The sequence below is a fragment of the Rattus rattus genome, chromosome 2 (genome assembly GCF_011064425.1).
Source record: "Rattus rattus isolate New Zealand chromosome 2, Rrattus_CSIRO_v1, whole genome shotgun sequence".
Classification (NCBI taxonomy): domain Eukaryota; kingdom Metazoa; phylum Chordata; class Mammalia; order Rodentia; family Muridae; genus Rattus; species Rattus rattus.
Window position 1 is genome coordinate 28,325,308 of NC_046155.1, and position 25,214 is coordinate 28,350,521.

General features: G+C 43.3%; 1 protein-coding gene across 1 annotated transcript in view; it reads right to left on the reverse strand.

The window, feature by feature from the left end:
• The window catches only part of Glis3 (GLIS family zinc finger 3), a 415,784-nt gene that overhangs the window by 589 nt on the left and 389,981 nt on the right, over positions 1-25,214 (reverse strand). Inside the window, exons 9-10 of the mRNA XM_032891769.1 lie at positions 19,615-19,790; positions 561-743 (exon numbers count right to left, since the gene is read on the reverse strand). Coding sequence (XP_032747660.1) covers positions 561-743; positions 19,615-19,790 — 359 coding nt within the window. The remainder of the gene's footprint in view (positions 1-560; positions 744-19,614; positions 19,791-25,214) is intronic.

Below are 25,214 nucleotides of genomic sequence, written 5' to 3' on the forward strand. Positions count from 1 at the left end.
GCATGGAGTGGGCTAAAGTGTGCCTTAACACAAAATACACCCTTCGCAGAAGAAAACGTGTTTTAGGGAGAGAATGGGATTCACAGACAGTAAAGAATATTCCCGAAGAGGGAAACAGAGCAAAGGCAAAAAGAAAGGAAGACATGTGAGATCAGAGAGTGAGTTTACACCGGGGTAAGGGTAATTGTAGGGAAGATATGTGTAGGCAGCGTGGAGACCCTGACTAGGAAAAGTCATGTGAGCCTCGATGTCCCATCTGTGCGGCTGATGAGACTGCACACCATTAAGATATTGTAGCAAGAAAGTGGCACAATTCATCACATGGGTTAGCAAGCAGTGCCAAAAGAAGGCACACTGGGAGGCTTATGGGAGGAACTGTGGCAGCCTAGGGGAGAACTGCTGCCCCCTGAGCAGACTGGGAAAAGGTGGGAGTGAGGGAGCAAGGTACAGCTGGGAGGCAGGCATCTCAGGGGCAGTTCGAGTGGATTCTATATGGTCCCTACCAGACCCAGGAAAAGCAGCCAGCCCCTCACCTTGTTGGTTATGGCACAGACACCCACCTGTGATGCCTGAGTGTGTTGAGAAGGCTCTGTGGAAAACATCAAAACCAGCTTGACCCATGGACGTGGGGACCAGACAGTCCTCAAAGGAAGGCACCATACTGCAGGAGCTGCTGGGTGGCACCGATCTTTGGGAATCAGGGTAATTCGGGGGGCAGAATGTCTGCAGCTGGCCATAGAATCCTGAAAATATAAATGTGGCGATGAGCTATTTAAGGGAAGGAACCATCCCTACCCAGAGAGTACACCAAAGCCAAACAATTTGTCAAAATGCCCTTGCACTTTGGAGCACATGAGAAGTCTTCTATCTAAGTGTGTGTTTGGACGGGCTGCACTCAAGGCTTGCCGGCTTGTGACTATTTTCAAAAGAAATGCTCGCACCTTAATCCCTCCCACTGGGTTGTATATGCATCTTAACTTCCTCTTCTTGCATTTCAGTCCATCCTGGTGTTTGACACAGCCCCCTAGAATGTCCTCAGTCATGCCCAGCACAAATACAAAGCCCAGCATAGACCTATCCATCTACCTTTCCAACACTTTAATCTCCTCGTGGTTTTAAATAGGTTCATAGCCTGCCACAGCTATATGTACTGGAACCCACTTCACTATTACTGCTGCTGCTCCTTGCAGAGAAAAGGGAAACCTTCTGGAAGGGAATAAATAATACGACGCTAAGTGAGGAGAGACATCCCAATGCTGAAAACCCCACCAACCCTCTGATAACCATGCTGCATCTCCCATCACGTCTGCTCTGGGTGTCAGTGGGGCTTTTCCTGCATCCCCACCTGCTCCTTGTCTATGATTCTCTATGTCCTCCCCGAGTCTTTCCCTTTCCCTTCTCTCTCTTTGCTTCATGACACTATCAATGGATTATTTCCTGAGCGTGTAATATGCTTTTGAAAATGTAATGCAATCTTCGTTCCACACTCCGCTGACGGGGAGTTGAGGCTCTGCTGCTTTCCAAGGCTGTTTACAATTGTGCTTCTCGGCTGTGAAGGTGAACACCATTGTCTGCACGGGGCTACTATGCACACTGACTGAATCCCAGATAAGGAAGCTCGTTGGTGATGTTTTAAAGTGCTTCAGAATGTCAGTCATTAATGACATTGTGATTCTGTTTTTAATGAAGACAAGGGGATTGGTAGAGGAAATGCCTTACGGTTCGTTCTGGAGATACTACCTGATATAGAACATGGAACCACTTCACATGACTTTGGAAACCTGGTGTCTTCCACCATTAGAGGTGTCTTTTCTTACGACGGGAAAGATTCGGTTGAGACCCTCTCAGAGGGGAAAGGTGGTGCTCCCTGGTTCTTAGCCCACTTCAAACCATGGGAACTGGGTGCATGTGCCCTGGTGTAGACACACTCTTCTCTGCTCATCTGGAAACTTAAGCTACCATGGCTTACCTTGGCCAACTCTACGGCTGTTGTAAAGATTACTTAAAATATGCCGCCCAGTAGGACACAGACCTCATCCTCTTGGGGCTTATGATATAAGACAGAGACAACACACTAAAGTATATCCCTTTATACATGTACATTTTATATAGAATCCATAGAAAATATTAACAAGAGGTTTGGGGGAAGGTAATTCATCACACCTTAGACTAAAGTGGAAATTTCGCGTCAAAACGCAGAGGAACATAGGCAGTGGCTGCTGTTTTTGACTCCCTGTGGCTTTTAGATGTTGTTAAATGAGATAGGCAGAGACCCAAACAGATGATTCTTAAGCAACTGACCGAAGTGAAGGAAGTCAATCTTTAAGCTAACCAAGAAACGGACAGTAAAACAACAGTAACATTTCACAGTCTATGCACTCTACTGGCAAACAACTTCTCCTTGGGGCTAAAGTGTGACTGGAGAATAAGGCATTCTGCTTAATTTTGTAGACATTAAGAAAAGAAGATTTCATTTTCCAGATCCTCAAGCAAGTGCCTGACTATCTTCAACTAGAAGGAAGTATACCCATGGATTTTTACCTCTTTGACAGAGAAGTAATCCTGGAAGACTTTGCCAATGTACATATTTTGTCAAGATGGTCATTACAGTATGAATGATGACAACACCAGAGGCCAAATGTCCAAGCATCAGAGAAGGGGAGAGCACAGAACACTGTATTACCCTGGTACTCACCAAGCATCCTAACGATACCACCTGGCATCGTCTCTTTTTGAAGGCAAGACACAAAAGTGAATACGTTATGGAAGATCTGCTTGTGAAAGTCTAAGGACAGGCTAGAGATAGCAAAACACTTTATCTTTGGTTTTCTTTTTGTTCTACTTCTGGCAAGATGTGAATGATGGTGAAAACTGCCTGGATTCAAATCCTCACAGAAATAGATACCAAATGCATAGTCTTAATCTCTGTGTCTTAACCTGTAAAGTAAGTTAGTGGTAGTGACGTCACACTGAATTATAAAAGTTGCAGAAGTTAACATTTATATAACATCTAATTATGTTCTCTATAATTTAATAATATAATTTTACATGTACTTGAAAAATAGATAAAATTTCAAGTGCAATCACTTTGCCATGAAAATACAGTTCTCAAACAAGATAAATTTGGTTATAGAGTTAAATTTTGAAAAAGGCAAGGTGTCCTTCAACAAACAAATGTAAGAATGGATGTAACCACAGGCAGTAAATGCTAGTCGGGAATTAAGACTGAATTATTGTAATTTTAAAAGCATATCACGCACTGAAGAAAATGGAACATTATGGGCTCATAGGTTCCCAGACACTGCATGAAGTAACATGTACCATGATGTCTTTGTTCCCCTCAGTGGGACCCCGAACAACAAGTCTAAGAGGTTTGAAAGAACCAGAAATTGGATCTGTCAGCTTGGGTCATCCCTTTGACAGATCTTGACTCTGGGTCCCTCTAGTCAGGCACATGAAAAAGCACCACAGGTACATCAAGAAGAAATAATTACCATGGCCTATTGGAATGTAATGTCTCCTTACTGAGCACAACAGACATTTACTATCTATAGCTCCATGCTAGTTCTGTTCAAATTTGTCACCCATAAATCCCCTTGTATCACTCCTTAGTGTAACATTACCCTTCCAAGAAGAGAAGGCATTTTTCACTGAACTCCCACAGCTCTCCAAACAGAAACATCAATCATTCAGGTGCATCGACAGAGACACTCACTGGCCTTTTACGAAAACTAATTCATTCTTTTTTCCTATCTTCCATCCTGTCTCTGAGAGGGAGCAGAAATGTCATATGCTTCAATCTGTATTCCGATATTGTGATGTGTATAAGTTTAAAAGGTTTGTGATACAGCAAAATATAGCCAGTGATAATAGCCCATAGGATTCTGGGCTTTATCTTCCACTTGGGACCTAAGGAAGGAGTGAGCAAAAAAGACTATGATTCCTACCTGGGGACCGTGATTGACTTGAGAACCCATCAAAACCCATAATGTCCCTACCAGCATGTTTAACTACTTTAATAGGTGACCCAGGAAAGGAGGTGCCCCTTCATTAACCACTCCTCACTCCCCTCAGGTAGCCAGAATAGAGACATCAAATACACTGCTGTGGGGGGCTGTGGTCAGTCAACTCAGTTCTCTTCCCAGTGCTACTTCCATAAAACTCACAAGTTAAAGAAAACAGTTTCATTAGGATCTTTGTCACAATACGAACCTAGAGACGGCCTAGCTCATTTTCCAATGAATGCTTCCTGTATTCCAGTTGGATGGGTTTCCAACAGCAAATTTGGAAAGCACCCGCCTTCTCAGACCCAAAGCAAAACAAGGCAAGATTTCAACACATGTTGAGAGTATAAAACCTAGGAGTGATGGCAAGGTCAGCCAATCTGTCAGTCAGTCAGCCAGTCAGTAATGCTTATCAAGTGCTGGGTCAGGTACTGGAGGAGAGACCAAAGAAACAGAAGACAGCAGCTGTCCTTGAGGACCACAAACAGAGTTGGAACAGAGACACACAAACCAACCTAAGCTGGCAAGGAACACTAGCTGTCACAGGTACAAATGCCACCTCTCCCTTTCACAAGTCACTTTATTTCCATGAATGGGAGGGGCAGATGTAGAATTCATCTCCTTTTACCTAAATTGAAGCTCCTAAAAGGTCAAGGAGGCTCATTCCTCACCTTAGTCTCAATTTTGGGAAGTTTGTTTTTCTTTTTAATTGTAGTAAGATTTGGGGCTAATTCGAACAATGTAGGCTGGCATAAACAATGAATGAAAGAAATTACCTTTATTTACATAGTTGACAAGTGGACAGATATATGCCTTTATAACTGTGATTACACTTACACACACACACACACACACACACACACACACACACACACACGAATGAGTGAGTTAGAGGTATGGGGGCATATATATATACACACACACACACACACACACACACACACACATGAATGAGTGAGTTAGAGGTATGGGGGCATACACACACATGTATATGTATATATGTATATTTTTATATATGTGTGTATATATATACATGTATATGTATATATGTATATTTATATATGTGTGTATATATATACACACATACATATCATAATGAAATAGATTAATTTGCAAGATGGCTAAAATTAATTACATTTTATATATTCTATGACCTATTTTATTGCCTGTGAATTTCTTCATGCATCACTACAATCCACTCTAAAAGCCTTCTTCTGTACTTTGTCATGGAGGGTCCCACGGAGGAAGGGATTTCTAGGGCAGTGCTGCCTACCAGGACTTTCCTTTGGGGATGGTACTGTTTGTCTGCACCGCCCAACACAGTAGTAACATGCGGTTATCAAACATTGTACTGAATTTTAATGAACTCACACTTAAACAGTCACACATGATTCACAAGGTACTACACAAGGCAGAGTAACTCTAGAACAATCCAGATTCCCAGGCTTAACCAGCAATGTTCCCAATTAAATTCTTGAAAAGAAAGAAAGAAAAAACTAAAACCACAGAGTCATCTAAGGGTTGAAATAAAAACCAGATAAATTATATTAGTCTCTTGGCCTTCAAGATAGTAAGTATATTAGACTGTTACACCTAGCAGTTTCTTACACATTTCTCACTTCAGGCTTGTGGGAAGGAACCAAAGCACAAACACACGAGTAAGTAAGAGATAGTCACCCCACTCCATCCCCTCAGGAAGCAAAGTACTGCTATAGGCTAAACTACCAGGGTGCTCACCCTTTCTGTGGAGACCCTTTCCATTCTGTACAGCAGGAGCAGCAGAGGGCAGCTTGTGTGCAGTATGCTCTGGACTCACCGCCATGCACACAGGAGTGGCAACACCCCAGGTGGGTATCAAGTCTTTGAACCACGTGATGATGAAGCAGCTATAGAAAAGGCCCCGCCTTGCTATGCACACGTGTGGATAAAGAGTCACAGCGGAAGTCTGTACCTGGCGAAGGTACCAAGTCATGTCATACACTGTATCTGCATACGTACAGATTGGCTAAACGAAGTTCTTGTGCTCTCTGATCACGAGGACAGGAGCAGCAGGAATGGCGATGGCTATTTCAGACAAATGTTCCCATTTACAGAGAGGAGAATGGTTCTATACCTCGACTTCATAACAGAAACGAAGAGGTGAACGAGACATCGTTCTCTTCTCTGCACTGTACCCGATAGGAAGAACGAATGGATAAGCAATGCTCTCACATGGTCCCTTTGTCCGACCTTGCTGAGTAGGAAGCCCTGCCCAGCTCTATCGAGGCTCAGTTCCAGTGAAGACACAGCCCCTCCTGTCAACAGTGCTGAGCAGCCCCTGCCTGGATAGAAGACTCAGTAACAGCCACACCTTGTTGAAGCCCCTGGGTTTCGATACTTTTTTTCTTAGCCAAGGAAAGAGAAATATGTAATTGTGACTTTTAGAATATATATATATATATATATATATATATATATATATATATACACACACACACACACACATATATATGTGTGTATGTATTTATATAATGTATATGTGTGTGTACACATGTATGTATATATATATATATATATATATATGGAGAGAGAGAGAGAGAGAGAGAGAGAGAGAGAGAGAGAGAGAGAGAGAGGCCTTTTCTATAGCTACCTCACCATCACGTGGTTCAAAGACTTGATACCTACTTGTGGTGCTGCCACTCCTGTGTGCATGGGGGGTGAGTCCAGCGTATACTACTCATAGACTATAATTTTGTGGATTACTTTAGGTAGTGCCGAATTTTTGCCCTTTTTATATGAAGGGATATGGATGAAGCCAAGTGATAGGCTGTGGGAGAAGTCCTATCAGCATACACAGAGGAAATAGATTCTCCTTGGCACCTGCGATTTTTTTTTCTCCAGTACTCCAAGGGCTCTTTGTAGACTGCCCTGGAGATCTTTGACCTTCTGCCCTTGAGAAGTATTCAAGTATCTCCTACCAGCCAAGTCCCAGGAGAGGAAAGGGATTAACCTAAGCACAAAATTTTGCTGTCAATCTAAAACTGCCTTGAGAAACAGTCTCAAAAATTGATACATGCATGCATCTCTATTATCATCTCTACTTCACACACTTTCCTCCAAACAAAACAAAACCATGTTCCATGAAGACAGGGACCTCATCCAACTTGTCACTGTTCACAGAACAATTCTAAAACAACCACCGTATAGTGGTCTCTCAATGAACTTTTGTGTGGCAGGACATCTGTGTTACTTTAACCATGGAGTGATGGACAGAGCTCTACCATCCATTTCTCCTAAAATCACTTAGTAGACACTTGGCGGCCCTCCCCTCTGCATGTGAGGAAGCTTCATCTCTGTGGATGCCTTAACTACTGTGCGGTCTTCAGTTTCACTCAGCATTGGGCTACAAGAGTGAGATAGAACAGAGGAGGGTTTGCTGTACCCAGAGATGTCGAGCATGGGAAAGACAAAAAAAGGCCACTGAAAGTGAAGGAGCCCCGCTGAAACAGCCCTCTCTGCACTCTGGAGATGAGGGGCAACCTTTGGTCAAGCGGGTCCTACTCAAGTTAAAGCTCATGGTCACTAATAGCAGACTGGGAGTCTGCACATGCGTCCATGGTAAAAACACTTTCTAGCTACTTTTCTGTTTGTATGGTAAACAAAAACAACATGGAGAAGGGAGTATTTCGTCTTCTTCTCCCAGGTACTTCATCACTGAGGAAGGCAGGGCTGGACCTCAAGGTGGGGACTGAAGTAGAGACCATCCAGGACCACTGCTTGCTTGCCTGCTCTCTCTGGCTTGCTTGCCTACTTCCTTTATATATACCCCAGGGCCACTGACCCAGGGATAGCACCGCCCACAGTGGACTATCCATTAGCAATCAATGAAGAAAATGCACCACTGGTCATTCTGATGCAGGGAATTCCTCATTTGGGTTTCCTCTTCCCAGGTGTCTCAAGTTTGTGTCAGGTTGACAATAACTAGCTCAGAAAATACACAGAGAATACTCTCTCTGAAAATAGACATTTTAATGGAAAACAAGAGAAAGGGTGGGAGAATAAGATAGACAGACAGAGTGTCCACATCACAGCTATAATTCTCTTAGAAGTGAGACCTTCCTCCTTTGAATCCCCTTACATTACAGAGGCCAATGCAAAGAGAGGATTAATAGGCAAGCAGCCCGTAAACCACCATCGGTTTATAGACTGGAGGCAAAGCGTTATCATACTGATTCTACGCACTCCAGTTTTGCTCAGACAGCTGCCTGGGGGACTACACATTCACTCTTTGCCAGATACCTTAATGTCAAGACATTCTAAAGAGCCCTAGCTAAAACAAATAGCAGGGCAGCAGAGGACAGCTTAAGACTTTCTAACTGGTATTCTGTTCACTTGATACCACGAGAATGAAAGAGGAAACTCGTCCAACTATACTAGTATGTCTAAAGAGCCAGACATTTGGAATTATTTACTAGTCTAGCCTTACCTTAATGCAAATCAGCGACTGAACTAAAACAGGCATTACATAACTGTCTACTAAGTCCAGGGCTCTCGTGGCAGTTCCTACACACAGAAATTTCCAGAGAATAGTTTGCTTAGTGCTATACCATCCACTTGATTCAGAGCCAAGCACCGACCTAGGGGTTTTACACAGGCAATCTTCATACTGACCAGAGTGTTTCAAATAAGTCATATTGTCCCCAGCTTACTGAGAAAGAAACAGCCACGTTAGAATAATTTATGCCGACCTTCAGCGTCACCAAGTTTCAGAACCTAGAGTCTAATCTTGGTCTATTTGCTGATGTAGTTCATGAAAAATGCTGGCACCAGAGCACAGACCACGTCTGCCCATGGCCGTCAGTCTCTTTCTCCTAAGGCCCATAAGTACTGCTGACTTAGTGGTACCCAGACCTTCAGCAGTACAAGGGAAGGAAGAATGAAGGTTTAATTAATTTGTTTCTCTCTTTGCACAAAGGCCATTCTAGCTCTCTATAGCACTTGGGCCATGCTGCATGCCTGGAGCCTCTCAGGACAGAAAGCAAGAAAGAAGATGGAAACTGTCAGGCACAGACGAACCCTTCTGCCTTGGCTGGGAGGCGTAGTAAGGGAACCCCTGAAGAATGAGGCTGGAGCATCTCGGAGTGGATGCTGTAAGTACTAAGCTCCACCTAGGCATAATTCACATGTTCCTAGGTGCTGAGAAGACCCAGCAAAGCAGGGCTGCTAGGTAAAGGCCTGGAAACCAGCACTTAGGCATCTCACACATTTAGAAAGCTCTAAGACCACCATGAAATGAATTTTCAAAACATTTGAGATCACAGCAGTCTCCAGGGCCTGGATTCCACTTGAAATGGGAAAAGGGACTTCTTCAGCGGGGCATCTTCTCTCCTTGAGCCAGACTATGTTTTCTGCTGGACCTGGGGTCAGAGAGTGACCTTGAATTGCATCACCAGCAGGCATCAGCCAGAGGATTTGCCTGGCTCCTTCCTCCAGTGTCTTCTGTGAGTTAGTTTTGGACACAGTGAAAGTATGGGACCTTATTTGAATGAGGCAGAGTCTTCTTCCGACTGCTGTCTCTAGAATAATCCTGTGACTTAGATTCCTATCCTCGCGCTGCAAACACAGCCCTGAATTACACCTGCTATACTAACAAGATGACTTATTTCTCTGAATCCCAATCTGTGGTTACAAAATCTCCAGCACTCCAATCTAAGAGTGAGATGGACTCTTGGCTCAGAGCAAAGAGCACAGAAAACTGTCTCTGTGTGTCTTAGGTGAGTGAACGACAGTCCTTCTGAAACCTCACTAATGTCCCTGGATCCCAGGATCTTTCTCATCTTCTTCCACTGGCCACCAGAGAATTTGACTCTGTGTACTCTCAAAACCCATGGACACCGACTGCCAGTGTGCATGACCCAACCTGACATCTACCATCCCTGCTCCACCTTTGGGGAGTCATCTCTGATGACAGCATTCGGTTGACAGAGACCTTCCTCTCTTACTTACTCCCATCCAACTGCACTTCAAACTTTTTATACGTAAGTTTGCAATATGCATCTTGAAATGTATAATGCCCTACAAGGAACAGAAAGACTACATCATTCTGTGGGAAGAAAATTTTCTCTGACTGTTGAACTCAAAGTCTGTCTAAATTGTCAAGGGACACACTTATTAACACACATTATTAATATAATGTATACAGTATGATATAATATATAATATACCCCTTACATAAATATAAACTCAAAAGCCATGGACTTTTGTGCTTTTCCCCCCTTCCCATTAAAAGGGGTTTAGGGCCTGCTACATAGCAGGAAATGACTGTGTGAATACAATGAGTGAACGAGACCACAGTGGTAGCCTTTGGGGAAAATAATGATGGTAAGACAGAACTGAGAAGAAGGATTAGGGATCAGGATCCTTGCACCTGATGGTATGTAAGTTTGAGGAAATATAATGACTTCCCTTGCTAGTAGGGACTTCCCCTTAAATGGGGAAAGTTCAACTAATGTGATGAAAAATACTATGGGCTTTGGTCTAGTTTGAGTCCTGTTGGGATCAAACGCTCTGACCAAATCAACTTGGGGAGGCAAGAGTTTATTTGGTTATGCTTCCTGGTCACAGTTTAGGGGAGTCAAAGAAAGAACCTAAGTGGGTTCCCACACTACGCCAGTCCTGGGGAACAAACTCATGGTCAAGGAGACCATGGGGATTGGTTCTCCTTGGCACACTTGCAGGCTTACATGTAGCTAGCTTTCAGACATAGCCCAAGATCACCCGCCTAGGAGTTGAGCTACCCAGTGTGGCTCTCCTACATTAATCAGCAACTGAGATAACATCCCACAGACATGCCCACAGGAAAATCTCATACGGACAATCCTTTAGCTGAGACTCCCTTCTTGGGTGACTGTCAGCTGTGTCAGGCTGACAGTTAAAGCTAACTAGGATGGGCTCTACCCAGAAATCCTGGATTGTTTTACTGTTCTGATCACTATTTGTCACTGGATGCCAGGCAGACTATTAAACCAGAAGACAGAAAGAAGAGTGGGTAGAACTGAGGGTTAATATGTGATTACAATGAAGAATGTTGTCTATGTGGTTGACGGCAACCTGACAATGATGTCTATAAGAGTAAGATTTAAGCATATACGTTAATATAAATGTCGGTATTCCTGCACTCTATTGCACAGAAATTGCTGCATCGGGCACGAGCTACAGATGCAAAAGGCCATGGGTAATCAGGGGACTGATTCTGAACTCCGGAGCCATGCTGCCATGATGAGACACCTGAGAACTTGCTTGGGGATGTGTGCTATGAGGTTGGGCTTGGTGAAGAAATGCAGAAAGGGAGGAGCTGGTGGTTACACTCCAATGAGCTAGAAGACGTGTCTCAATGTTTCCACGTCACCAGAATTGTGACTTCTGAGGTATAGTTCTTGAAGGCCTTGCAAAAGAATGGAATAGAGGGTTTAGTCAGAACAATTTGGTTAGATTAGAGAAGAATTCCTGCAACCCCAAAGAGCTACCAATTGTAAGAAAACCAACGAGAAATTGTACAGCAACTGGGATGGTTTTGAAACACAGTGCGGAGCAGACACAAGCCAAATTGGGGGTGTCGGTGGTGAACATGCCACTTATAGGGCTAAAGTGCTCGATCTATTTCATCAACACAGTGACCTCACTACCAGTAACTCAGATTCCTGATGTGTGTTTTCTCATCTGTCAACTTTAAGGGCTCTCTAGCCATAGCGTCTCACATGTTTACTCTAAACTATGAATTGTTTGTCCCACAGACAAAAAGAAAATTCCAGCTAAAATTCAAGTCTCCCAGCCTGCCATTAGCATGCCCATCCTCGTGGGAGCTCAACAGTGCCCTTAGAATGGAGCTATGAGGAAAAATATTTCTTCTCCTCTTCCTCTTCAAAATTCAATTCACGAGAGACCAGATTTCGTGAGTTTCAAGTATAAGAAAGGATATTTCCTTCTGAAAACCTGTTATTACTTCCTTCAAATAATGAAAAACAACTTTATCTAGAACACTTACCACAGGCACTTTGAAATTTTGTGATGGGTACGTCACAATAGCCAATGAAACGGAAAAAAATTCGAGGCATTTCCTTCTCTTCAATAAACTTCTGAGATTCTTGAAACTCAATTTCCAATAAGACACACACACACACACACACACACACACACACACACACACACACACACACACACACACATATACAACCAAAGTGCTTCGCTGCAAATGATACGGCGTGACAGTCCGGTTATTGAGCAGTCAGGCAGCTGATCAGGCACAGGAGCCCAAGTCACCTTTTCTGTTATCGATTCCCCATTATTAAAACTTCCCTTAGTGATCAGCGGTGACGTGAAAAGATGTGCAGTCACGCTGCTAAGTAAAGGAAGAATTAAAGCAACTTGCCTAGCTTTGCCGTTCAGATAGACAACCATTACAATAACATCTCTTGGTGAGCAACGGGACTGTGACGTCTGCTGGTTAGGTTGCAAACTTGGGAGAGCCTTAGGAAGCCATCCATGCCAACACCCATACCTCCAGCACGTATACACAGTAGTCCAGAAAGTTCTCTCCAGAAACATTTCCTGAGAAAGTCTGTAAGGAGACAGTGTACTGTTCAAGCCTGTATGTACATACATTAAGGGAACATGCCAGAGAAGCAGGTCTAAAAGGAATATTAATAGGAGAGTAAGTTCAAAAGACGGCACACAGACTGTGTTTGACTATCATAAGGTTGAATGTTGAAGTACAAGTTTGCCAAGGCTATCTCCTCCAATCCCCTCCTCCTCTTCCTCTCTTACTATTCATTTGTATTTATTAAATAACATTTGTTAAGCACTTACTCTACAAAACGAACCATGGGAAGATAAACTTTCTGCCTTGTATAAACTTGATGGGATTTAGTGATGTAGTCACTTATTGACCAAACACAGTATGTTAACCTGGTAGGTTTAATCTATGTGGTCAGGTGTGTGCTCATACACACTTCTGTGTGCCAGTGCTTCAAGTATTCATGTCACAGACGAAGGCTGTTTTATAATCCATCAGTCAGGCAGCAATTCTGACTCAAGATGACCACCTTACATATTCCCCTACCCACCCTGAAATCTGTGATGTTGTAACGCTGACTTGAGGCCACACAGACATACCTAAATTTAACTTTTGTTTTTGTAGAATTAGCATGCTGTGAGAATTTATCAAGTGCCACTTATGTAAAACTGTGCTTGTAGTAACTGTATAGTAATTAAGTATAGACGAGTAGTTAAGGATTTCTGTGACTCTAATTATCAATCCTTAGTACTCTACAGGCCTTCAGAGAAGATTATGGCTGCTGGTAACCTCAGAATAGCATTAAGGAGACTCACTAGCTCATTTCTTTTGTGGATATGTCACAGGTTTCTCAGTGAAGTTGATGACATTTGATTTCTAATCATTTACATGTGTCTTCCTGGGATGTCGGAGTTGTGACATGCTCATACTCAACTTAGGCAATACCGTTTCTAGACTTTATTCTTTTGCAACCTCACGAATGCAGTTGTGACTTTCCCATGGTGGGGGCGGGGGAAGTATGTTTACTTGTCTTTTAAAAAATGTCTTGAAACTTAACCTTAAAGGATTTAACATTTTAAATGCCCAGCAATGAGATCAGTCATGGCACTAATGCAAGGAACCCTTCATGTGGGAGGCACCACTGTGCAGTCAGTTATCAGGCAAGAAAGAGAGGTGCATTGAATTCTTACCTGCCACAGCACTGTCATTTACATAGAGAACCAGGATTTCCAGAGCTGCAAAGATGTTGGTTAGAACAATCCATTCACAATGTGTTTTGTTCTTTGAGGCCTGTGGTAGCTGGAGACCCTTTGTTCCCCATGCACTCAATCTGAACCGGGGTTGACAGGCTTATAGCTTCATACTGAGATAGGAAAATGCCACTGTTGTCTGGACACTGTCTGGCTTGCTTCTTTGGGGGCCCACAGACAGGGCATATTTTAATTTATGAAAAAGATAGCTCCTAAACCCCAGGGGCTGTGACCAAAAGCAAAGGCCCCTACTTCCCACTGCTACTGTGCTGGCATCAAATAGCCTCATGGTGTTTTCCTAATGAAACCAAATAACTGGACCATGGATGATGGGATGCTGGCAACTGGAAACTCAAAGGACCGAAAGATAAGAGGGAGCAGAGGAGGCCTGAGAGGCGTCCAAGAGATTGGAGGAGATGGGCAAGAATCATCTGGGGAGAGCCCTTAAAATAGGGACTGCTTTCCAAGAGCCGGAATAAATATATCTGTGTGCCAGCTAGGCAGAACTGCCCATTTTACAGATTAGAAAAGCAACGGAGAGGATGTGTGGCAGATTCTGAGAGAGAGAGAGAGAGAGAGAGAGAGAGAGAGAGAGAGAGAGAGAGAGAGAATATGAATGAGAATGAATGACTATGACAAACTCAGCTTGGCCTATATTTATTCTCTGTCTTCTTCTCTTCCTGAAGCTAGCACAAGATGTGTAGAACATGGGCATTCTTGAGGAGATCAGTATGATGGGGGAGGCCCCTTTCAAGGTGACAAAGCAGAAGATGGTACAAGAATACCCTTTTGGCTCAACTAAGCTGTCCTGTCCCTTTCCCCAGCATGTTATGCAGAGGCCATATTGTCACATAAGAATGGTGAACCTGTGCCCAGCTGTTGCTACTACACCACTATTAATAAACTCTGGAAGAGGAAGTTGTGTGGCCGGTTCAGTATGACTGTAGGCTTCTGAGTGGTTATCAAAAATCCACAAAACACGGGCAGAGTATATAGCTCATTTGGTAAAATATTTGCAATAAAAGTATGAGTATCGAAATGCAGATTCCTGGTATCCACATTAAATAAAAATACAGGTGCTGCTGTGCACATCTGTAACCAGATGTGTTGTGGGGTATAAAAGCAGTTGGATCCCCAGAAATGATCAGCTGGCTGGCCTAGACAATTGTGAGCGCTTGGTCTTGTGAGATGCCCTGTCATAAAAGGTAGTGTGAAAGGTACTCCTCTAGCTTCTGTGTATGCATGTACCCACAAACACATGTGCACATACCCATAGGAACATAGCCACATAAATAAATGCACACACAGGCACAGGCATGTGCACACACACACACACACACACACACACACGAAACACACAAAGGAGTAGGACACAGCCTGCAGGAACTCTTATGTCTGGTGTATGAAAGGGAGAGCCAGAAGCTGAGGCCCATGCAAGGCTGGGTGTGCACTTTTCTTGAGGTGGGAACTCCTGGGGTTGTGCTCATCTCTAATTTTATAAAAGAGCACAGAGGGCTCCAGCCTGCCGCAGCACCTACTCTCGTGTGTCCTTCCATTTCTTCTTTGTGATTCCATCCTTCTCTTCAGAACCATTGTAAACCCCAACAATTCCACATGAATTCTGTCATTCCTCTAATTTCCCAATTGCACTGGAGAGATAAGAAGTCCCTTCCAGTCACTTGTTTGAGTGACCCAAACAGTGCCATCTAGTCCTGATAGTGAGGAGCTTAAGTTTTCTGCCAATCTTGGCCACGCTCTGCACAGGGTGAGAGCGCTGTGACACACTGTTCTTTTCTGAGCTCACCTTGTTCTCCTGAACCCTCTTCTCTATTTTGGACTTAACCTGTGTAGCCAGCAGGATGCCACCTCCCAGGGTTTCTCTTCTCCGTGTGCTCCACTCTGACATTTATGTCCTTTCCTGTGCCCTCCTCAGGAGGGAATGGCGTTCCCCCAAACCTGCCCTGTGAACTCCTCACCTTCAAACGCCTTTTCAGGTACGATTTCTACACATCCTTTGATGAACATCTTTCCTATAAGGCGTGACACTCCTTTTCTCCCTTTCAACCACTGCAGTATGACAGCCATTAAAAGGCATTCTCGTTGCCTAGTACTCAGAGAGTGACCAACAAACACCCAATGAACTGGACTTGGCCTCTTGGTGATGCATCCAGAAGCAGGAAGACTGTGAAATTGCTCTTCTAGGAATTCCCATGGCATTTGAACAAGGAGCAGTGAATAGGGCATTTAAAAAGAAATTATCCATTAGCACCATAACAAAATGTACAAATATCAACTCTCAGGCAACTAATCCAGGCAAAATTCTGAAGCTTGCCTGGGCAAGAGAATTCGTCTAACAAGAGAAAAGAACAGGCATACATGATTGGAAAGAGTGTCCTTATGTTGACATCTAAAAGAAAAGCTCGAATGTCCTGAGAAGTTGCCTTAGAGATATCTCCCAAACAGAGACTGGAAAATTCTATCAACATTCAAACATTAAGAAGAAAGGACACCTTATCCTCTTTATGAATAAAGGCAATCTGAATGGATAGAGTGGATGCTCAATCAATAAAACCCCGGTGAAGAAAGATGAAAGGCTGTTGGTATTAATCCTTACAAGGTGTATACTTTACCTCTAACAAAAGACCAAGTTCAGCACATAATGTCTAAGTTCAGTACCAATTAGTGGATGATTGACAAAGCTCAGAGGACCTTCTTTTGCTGCTTTATCAGCAAGACCAAAGCTCTCCTGAATTCTGACCTTCCAAGTTTCACGTAAGACAATTACACTAAGGAGTTCAACTGCATCCCCCAAGGAGAGCTGTAAACTCCTGCTCCTTTTGGTGTACCTTTGACCCGGAATCACACTGTGTATGAATTCAGTTTGGCGACGTGGACCTCTTGAGAAGCCCACATAGCTTGCCAAGACAGCGATGTCCAGTCATTTCATACTCTTACATGCCCCAGTTCCCATCTGTATAGATGCAGGAATGACACCTCCCCCTGACCGCTACACCTACTGCAGGTCCGACAGAGGAGGAAGGCTAATGATTCTCTTTAAAGCCATGAATGAAGGCACAAAGACTTGTTGTGGCCACTGGGTTAGAAACTCTAAACGTTTGTGGCTTTTAAAAAATGGTGTTTATTATAGAGGATGGAGTTTGTGTCAGTGAGATATCATTCAACTCCATCCAGTAAATTTGAAACACAAACAGGGATAGCTTCGTCTCATAAATACACCCAGGTAAGAAGGTTTGGTCTCCTTTTAACGACAGCAGATACATTTTGTCCTTCTCTAAGGACTAGTTGGTCAGAAATTCTTGGACTTCAAAGTTTCAAAGATTTTTTTCTCTCTAAGAAACCTGCTCGGAGAAGGAATAGGCTTCATGGTGTCCCTACCCCTCCATGGGTGGCTGAAACATGGACAGTTTCTTTAAAGTCTCATCACAATAGGTACTTGGCCATCTTCCTGGAGCACCTCATGAATTATCGTGTTCTAGCTTATGGCTCTCATGAACCTAACTTATGGCTGATAATAGCTGTTCCTCACTGGCTATAGAAGTTTTTAACAATTAAGAAAGTAGAAGTTTTCTGTTTTAAAGCCCAACGTTTTCAAGCTGAAAATATACTCATTATTTCCCTTTCAAAGGAGAAATGTAGAGAAAGGGTATTTTGACAGAGTAGCATGGAGGATACCCTCTGACTGCTCTTGCTGTATTATTTATTTGCTGAATGAGAAGGTGCCAATTACTTACCTAGTGAATACCTATTCGATGCCTCCTTTGCATCAAACATTATGCTTAGCCTGGAGTTACAAACACGATCCTTGTTCTCGCAGCTTAACAACGAAAGGGAGAGGAGAAGGCAGCAAGGGAAGAAGGCTCGCCTGCCTGTGCCTGTTGTCTTCTTATCAGACACTTGTCACAGTGATGAAAGGCCAGAGATGTCCACAGCAGAGACTGTGAACCCAGGCGTAAAACCCTGCACATGCACATAGAGCTAGGACTCCACAGGACTCCCACACCAACTGGCCTCCTTCATAACCCTCTTGTAAAGTTATGTTTACAAAGTAAGGTTCACGGAGGCAAGTCTTAACCCAATTAAAAACAATCAGCATTTTAACTAAATTTCTTTCTGGTTAGTTTTCACACATACGTTAAGTTGTAATGTTCTAAAGACTTTTAAAAATTTTTCATAGCTATAAGTAAAACAGGATATACTACATTTGAGTGGACCTATGCTAGGGCTCACTGTGAATTGCCCCATTAGTCTATATGGCACCGGAAGGAAAGATCGGTGCCACTACAGGATGTCACTGACTGAGAAATACGCCCAGGTTTCAGCCACATTAAAATTTGAGCATTAAAACCACATTTCATGAAGGTGACTTACTCTAACTACCCTGACTTTTACAGGGCCATGGCCAGGCTGCCAAACCTCCCTTCCAGAGGGGTGCTAGTAGCTTTCCAGAACACAGTCTTGGGTCTCCCTTCATCAGAGAAGCTTCGTGACTGCCCAGGAAGAGAACTCCTTTTTCTGGTTTTATAGACCCCACCCTATGCACTTGTAGCGGGCACTTAAAAAAACATTTCCTGATAAAATAGGTGTGTGAGAAGATGCTTGTAAGAGGAAAGTAAAAATTCCCACTGAACTGAAGACGTCTAAGCTTTGCCGGGAGGCAGTGGACAACAAGCAGGGAAGGGGAAGACGGAAGGAGCTTTTGCCAGAGCCAGTGACCCTGGCTTTCCAATGCCCACCGTGGCTACAGATGAGCACTATCATTTTCCTGCCTCCTGCTGCTGCTCAGGACTCTGCTTCCAACCTCTTGATCAAGTTCAGTACAATACTGTTGGGGTCTACTATCTAGGGCCCTTGTTTACATTTCCGAATGTAAGCACTGTCTTGGGACACTGTTCATTAATTCCAAGTGATAACCTGTATAAATATATGGTATCGATGAGAGGAGGGAGATGACTCACTTCTAGAGTCATCTGGACTCTCAATGTGCAGTATCATGTCTGCTTACATAGGATTTTGACATCAGGAAGCAAAATTTGGCAGTTGGAGTCTGTATGAGTTTTCTATGGAGGTCCACTAGGATATGTGCTTGAACTGGCAAAAGGAGTTTGATTAAAGAAAAGAAACTGAAGCAGACTCAGTCCTCAAAGCATGACCCTTTCTGAACACAGGGCTGACACAGAATGTAAGCCACTGTGATTTCTCTTTTCCTTATGTTCTCTCTTCCTGTATGAATATGCAGTCATTACAGGGCATGAAGAAATGAGTTGGGTTCCCTAAGAGATACGATGGCGGTCAGACAACTCTGGCCTCAGAAGCTAGTTTATATGTTAATAAAGATGATAGGTTTCATTCAGATGAGGTACAAGATGGAGAGAATGAAAGTTCTACCCAAGAAGCATAGATAGAATGCATGAAGTTCGGGGCCAGGGGAGATGTCACACAGGGGAACCAGGGAAGACTTGGACCTGGCTTATGGGAAGGAGTCAGCAGACATGAACAGTGGTACTCCAGGGGCTTTCTTTTGCGTAGTCTCCTGATCATTCGACCTATTCTTGAGGTTTCACAACACGGGAACACCAATGATTGCCTTGGTTTGGTAACTATGGGTGTCATAAATCAGGTCATCTGAGAAAAAGACTACAGATTTCATGCCGGGAAAGGGTGCTGTTTACATCTTAGGTCTGATGTAAAACAGAACATCTGGAACCCACATCTGGTCCCTAGGACACCTGACCGAAGGCAAGGGCAAACACTGCCTTCAAAACTCCAAGGGCTGCCAGCTCCTGCTTACCGTGGACATGGATACCATTTGACTGAAAAGAAGAGTTGGTTTCTGGCTGGTAGGGCTTCAGGAGCGAGCCTGGTGGCTGCTGGGTGTGGGGAGCTTGTGCTCTCTGTAGCAGTGACTGAGGAGCTGGAACTCTTCCCGGGCTGATGTGGTGAGGAGATGGAGTCGGAGGTGCAAACCTGGGAAAAACGATTACAACAGGCAGCATGACCAACTCTTCAAAGCCTTCTGAGTCCCCGTTCTGGCCCTAAACAAGTATGACAATGTGCTCTTTCTAAAACCCTTTAGTACCCTCCTCTCTCTCGTCCAACCACTGACTGCTTCTCTGACACATAGAGGGAAGAAAAGACACCAACAAAGGAAACCTTAGTCACAGTTTGGGTTTGTCAGGCTTCTTAAACTGTATTTCAAACCCTCTGGGTTTTGTGAAATTCAAAGCACATCTTGTGCCAGGCCCTTTTCCTGCTAATTTTAAAACCCGTTCACATTTTAGGGGAAATTCGATTCATATGTTTCTGAGTCATTTACACTTAGCTCATAAACATTTTGTTTTGTAAGGCATATCTGAGGTCCAAGAAGTGTTATGGGTCCTTATTATGACCCCCTCTAACCAGAGTCTCCTTAAACAATACATTTTCTCTTGCCAAGAGTAAAATAACTTTAAACCTCAAAGGTCAAATATGCTTGAAACACAGAACCTGAGAGGTCGGCCTGGGTTCTGTGCTGGATAAAGAGCATTCCTGCTGGTGTAGAAGGAATGTACTGTGGCATTTTTGTAGTAACGTGTAACAATCACAAGGTTGTTGGGTCTTTTGGTTTTGTTGAATGCAATTCCTTGCATATGCTAGGCAAGCACTCCACCATCAAGTGCTATCCCCAGCCTCAGCCTCAGAACACGGCTTTCTGAAAGGAGATATACTGGTAATTTAAACAAGGAGAAATCACCAAGGAACCTTGGACAACTGTCTATTTATCTTCTCGTTCTGAGGGGAGACTGGCAGGTTCTGAGTCATGAGATTTAGAATAGCATTTACTGTCTAACGGCGAAGGACAGGAGACTTGAGAGAACAGACTTGCAGTTGGAAATGGTCACAGAGAAATTAAGAGGACGCTTACTTTGTTGGTTCAACATGGGACGGTGATACTCATGGCAGAGAAGGAAGTAAGGGTCTTTCAATGTCATGGGAATAAGCAGCAACATAAGTCTTGATAAAAATATAGTAGCAGTGAAGTCAGTAACCTCCCCATAGTTCATCAACAGGAAAGCATTTAGTTAGTTCCTGTTCAGACTGTGGAAGAAAGGCTTCATTTTGAACTAGCAAATGCAGGTCATCATTGGTGACACCACTTATTTTATAGGAACAACTGAGTCCACAAGGCTGGGCTCTTGTGTAAGGACATAGCTGAGAAAAGGGGAAGGTGCACTAGACACATTTCCAAAGTTCATCCTAAAGGTCCTGAAGCAAAGTAAATCACAGCTTCAACATTTATGTGAAGGGAGTGAGGGCCTGGGAGACAATGCCGTGTTCACTCTGCGTTTCACTTGGGAAGTATGTGGACGCTATCTAAGAAGGCTGCAAAGGAACTAAGAGGAAGATGAGGGACTTAGGCAAAGAGGTCACAGTATCTCAGCAAACCAGTTGTGATCAGATGCCTATCATCTGGTCACTTAGGTTTTTATTCTATGGGAGGAGAGGAGCAGCTGTGTGTCCTGTGCCGGTAAATCTGCACTTCTCAAAGCACTGCCTCTTAATTGGGATTAACCCGAAAGGCAATGCTGAATGGCCCCGGGAGAAAACAAATCCTGCACTTCCCTGAGAACATCTAGTAAAACACACAAGCCAGGATTCCCCATATGGAGGCTATTTTCTGGAGAACACGTCCTTATTGTGTCTCCAAAGTAGCTCTGAGCTTGTAGGAGAGGAATGAGAAGTTATGAAATCAGAGAGTCTGAAGAGACAGAGTCTGCACTGGCATCCAATCCTAAACGGGGCCTGGTCTTCTGGTCCTCTGGGCCAAAGAGAGAAAGGATTTGAGTAGCAAGGTCACCTATGTCATCATCACACAATCATACTGATGTTTCAACTTTGGGAGACAACGTCATTAAGACCCAATGGCTCTCTTGTTTCACTTCTTTATTTGAGAGTAAAAGACACAAGGAGCTAGAGGGCCTTCTGGTCTACCCTGCTGGTACATCTGCTATCTTCTGTCAGTCTATGACCAAAGGACAAAGTGATGAGGGGACAGACAAGTTGGGACTATCTGGGGAACCCAGTACAATCTGAGGACATAACCTACCCCAAACAACAAGATACATCTGACTCACATGAGATGAACTAGTAAGGAGTAGAGATGATGATGGACAAAGAATACGGAATCCAAGGCTCTCTCCTCAGAGTGAGGCCCTAATGCTTTTATCATTTGCACCGGTATGGTCAAAGTTAATTATGATCACTAACAAGGAAATGGAGACTACAAGGATACAAGAGTATAACTTATTAAAATAGTTTGCCGTCTACAGCATAGATTGTATTACTCTAGTATAGATTCTGTATGTGCATGCTATTATAGAATTATGAGCTCATTCCAAATTATTCTTATTTAAGTTCTGGGCTATTACATATTATTCAATACACCAAAAGGGGTAAATAAAGGGAAAACCGTGGCAGGCACATACCAAGGTTTTAGCATTATTTCATGACTGAGGACACTAAAGTAGTATGCCTTCCACTCAACTTACACTTGCTTTTTGCTAAGTCAGAGGTGTCCTCTGTATTCTTAACACAGATTAGATTACAGAGCATGGAGGTAACACATTTGAAGACAGAGATCTCGTCTCACATAAAATATTAATAAGAATTTAAATACAAGTTCTAAGTGGAATAAACCTTCATAAAGTAGTCTTTTGTTTAAAAGGAAGTACCGTGAAGTTCTGACTTTTACATCTACAGAGAATGTACTTTTGATGAGAAGTGACCATATTTGTCAGATAACTACCAGGAATAAGGAAACAAGAATCCATAGCTTAAAATTTTAGCACAAGAAATCTCTTCATAAATAGGAATGGTTTTAAAGCACGGATTCAATTTATACAAATTTACAAGAATCAGTTAAAAATTTTTTTTATTTTTATTCATCAATTTTTAGAATTAGTTTTACTTCTGACTAAAAATGCCAAGTAGTATTTTTAAAAAAAAGCCACGGCCTCTCTGTGAATTTGCATATATTCAGTTTGTTGCTAACCCGCTCATGGCAGAGAACAGCTAATTAAGATCAGAGGTTATGGCAGAAGAGGAGTATGAAGGTGAAGACAGAGCCTACAGTTAGAGGTGAGGGCCCAGACACAGCTGAACACAAATTTAACTCAAGAATCATGGAACCCAAGAGACCCAGCAGTTTAAGACCACTTCATGCAAGAGAAAACAGCAGAGGGGTGGAGAGAATTCCGAAGCCTGTGAGCTGCACCACCTTTCTGGCTGCAGGGAAGGGAGGCCTTCCTAACTTCTCTTCTAAATGTCTGCAGCTATTTTCCAACCCTGCATATCGGCTTGTATCAAAATGAGTGTGTTCTGAGTGTTTTGCTCAGAATAGCCTGAGGGATGTATTTATGTAATGATTGGTGATGATGGTGATGGTGATGGTGATGATGGTGGTGGTTGTGATGATGATGATGATGATGATGATGATGATGATGATGATATAGAAAGTTTCTAGGTGCTAAAATAAAAAGTCCAATGCCAATGACAGGTTATAGTCATTTTTCCTTCTACAGAGTATTTCATCCCTCAAATATGTTAGGTCAAGGCAGCAGCATTGCCAATTCTGTGTTATATTGTATCCAAGAGGCTTAAGAAAGATCTTCTGTATAGCAAACGAGGATTAACAATGGTCATTTCAGAGACTTTCTTCCAGTTAGGCTGCTAGTGTCTGCTTCTGCTTTTCACAGGACCTCAAAAGAGATGACGGATGTATAAATAGGCCCACAACAGACTAGCGGGATCCCTGCTTACCAGAAACAGAACACACAAAAGTAAGCCCAAACTGAGTCAACCATTTCCACTCCCTTGGTGGGGAGTTGGTGTGACCTTATAATGAGCAATGGTTTGCTAAGAAGGAGGCAAGGGGAGGCTTTGAACCCACGTAAATGATCCTTTTTGAAGAAGGAGGACTTCAAAGGTTCTTGTAAACACTCATTCATGCACACCTCAGGAAACAGCTGATTGTTTGACTGGGCTCCTTCTACTCAGCACCTCCCTTTCCTGCCCTCTCTGCCCTACTTCCACTAACATCAGGCTCCCCATGTGGCAGTGGGCAGGCCAGCACAAAGAGCTGACCCTCCTTCCTCAAGATGTAGCACGGAATCCTAGACTATCACAAGACAGTAGGTCCCAAGCGGGTCAAGCTCAGTTAAAGTTCACAAACAGGAACCTGGGAAGGGATAGAGAAAGGGGATGCAGGAAGTCAGACGGGTCAGAAGCACAGAGGCTTGGACTCTGGTGCTCTCTCTTACTAGATAAGTAAGTCTGAATAAATCCTCTGTTCCCCCAGCTTCTACAGCAAATGTAAGACAAAGATAGTCCAATTTCCCTCGGAATTGCGAAGTGTGAGATAATTCTGATTTTTTTCATTCAAAAGATATAAACTAGGCACTGGCCAACTGTGTGTGCAGCTGGTATAAGCACAGAAGGCGGGGCAACTGAAGACCCATTTCTCTGTATTCCTGGGGCTTAATGAAAGCAAGCAAGCAAGTATATCTAAGACTAAGTGAAAAAAGGGTACTGCACTAGCAAGCGAGTGTAACAGAAAAAAAAAACAGTAGTTACGGTACATTGTGCAGAAGTTTACATCTGGAAATCAGGGGTATCAAAGAACTTATGACGGAATGTCTGACAACTTTCAGGTGATCAGTGTCTGCTTAGGGAATGGAGGACTAATCTAAATAGAGTGGCTATGGAGGGTAGCAATTCTCAACCCGTGGGTCATGATCCCCTTTGGGGTCATCTAAGACCATTGGAAAAGCCAGGTATTTATAGTAAGATATATACCAGATGCAGAATATAATGTAACATAACAGCAGCAAAATTACAGTTATAAAATAGCAATGAAATAGTTTTATGGTTGGGGCCATCACATCATGAAGAACTGTATTAAGTAAGGGATCGCAGCCTTAGGAAGGTTGAGAACACCAATGTCGGGCATCCCCGGCACGTGTTTTTGGTGAGTCAGAGCCTAAACACTGCCCAAGATTATGGTCCTGGTGTTACGTTAGAATGCTTAGGGAAGGCTCAGAACATAAAAGAAATCCAAGCAAACCCTTTGTGTCTTGACAACTCCAGTATGGAAGGTGACACTGACTCTCCTGGTTCATTTTCTAGTTCTGGGACCAGTGAGTCTTGGGGGGTCTCCAAGGGTCTAACTTCTTGGTACTGACATAATACATCAATTCTATCACAGGCCGTTCCAGGTGGAGGGGAGCTGGCACGGTTTCTGGATGAGCGTAGAGGAGGTGAAGACACTTCCCTACCATGGCAATCTACTTCACACAGTAGACTTTCTTATACAAAGTCATGACACTGGTCTCCTGGGATTCAAACAAGCCAGTG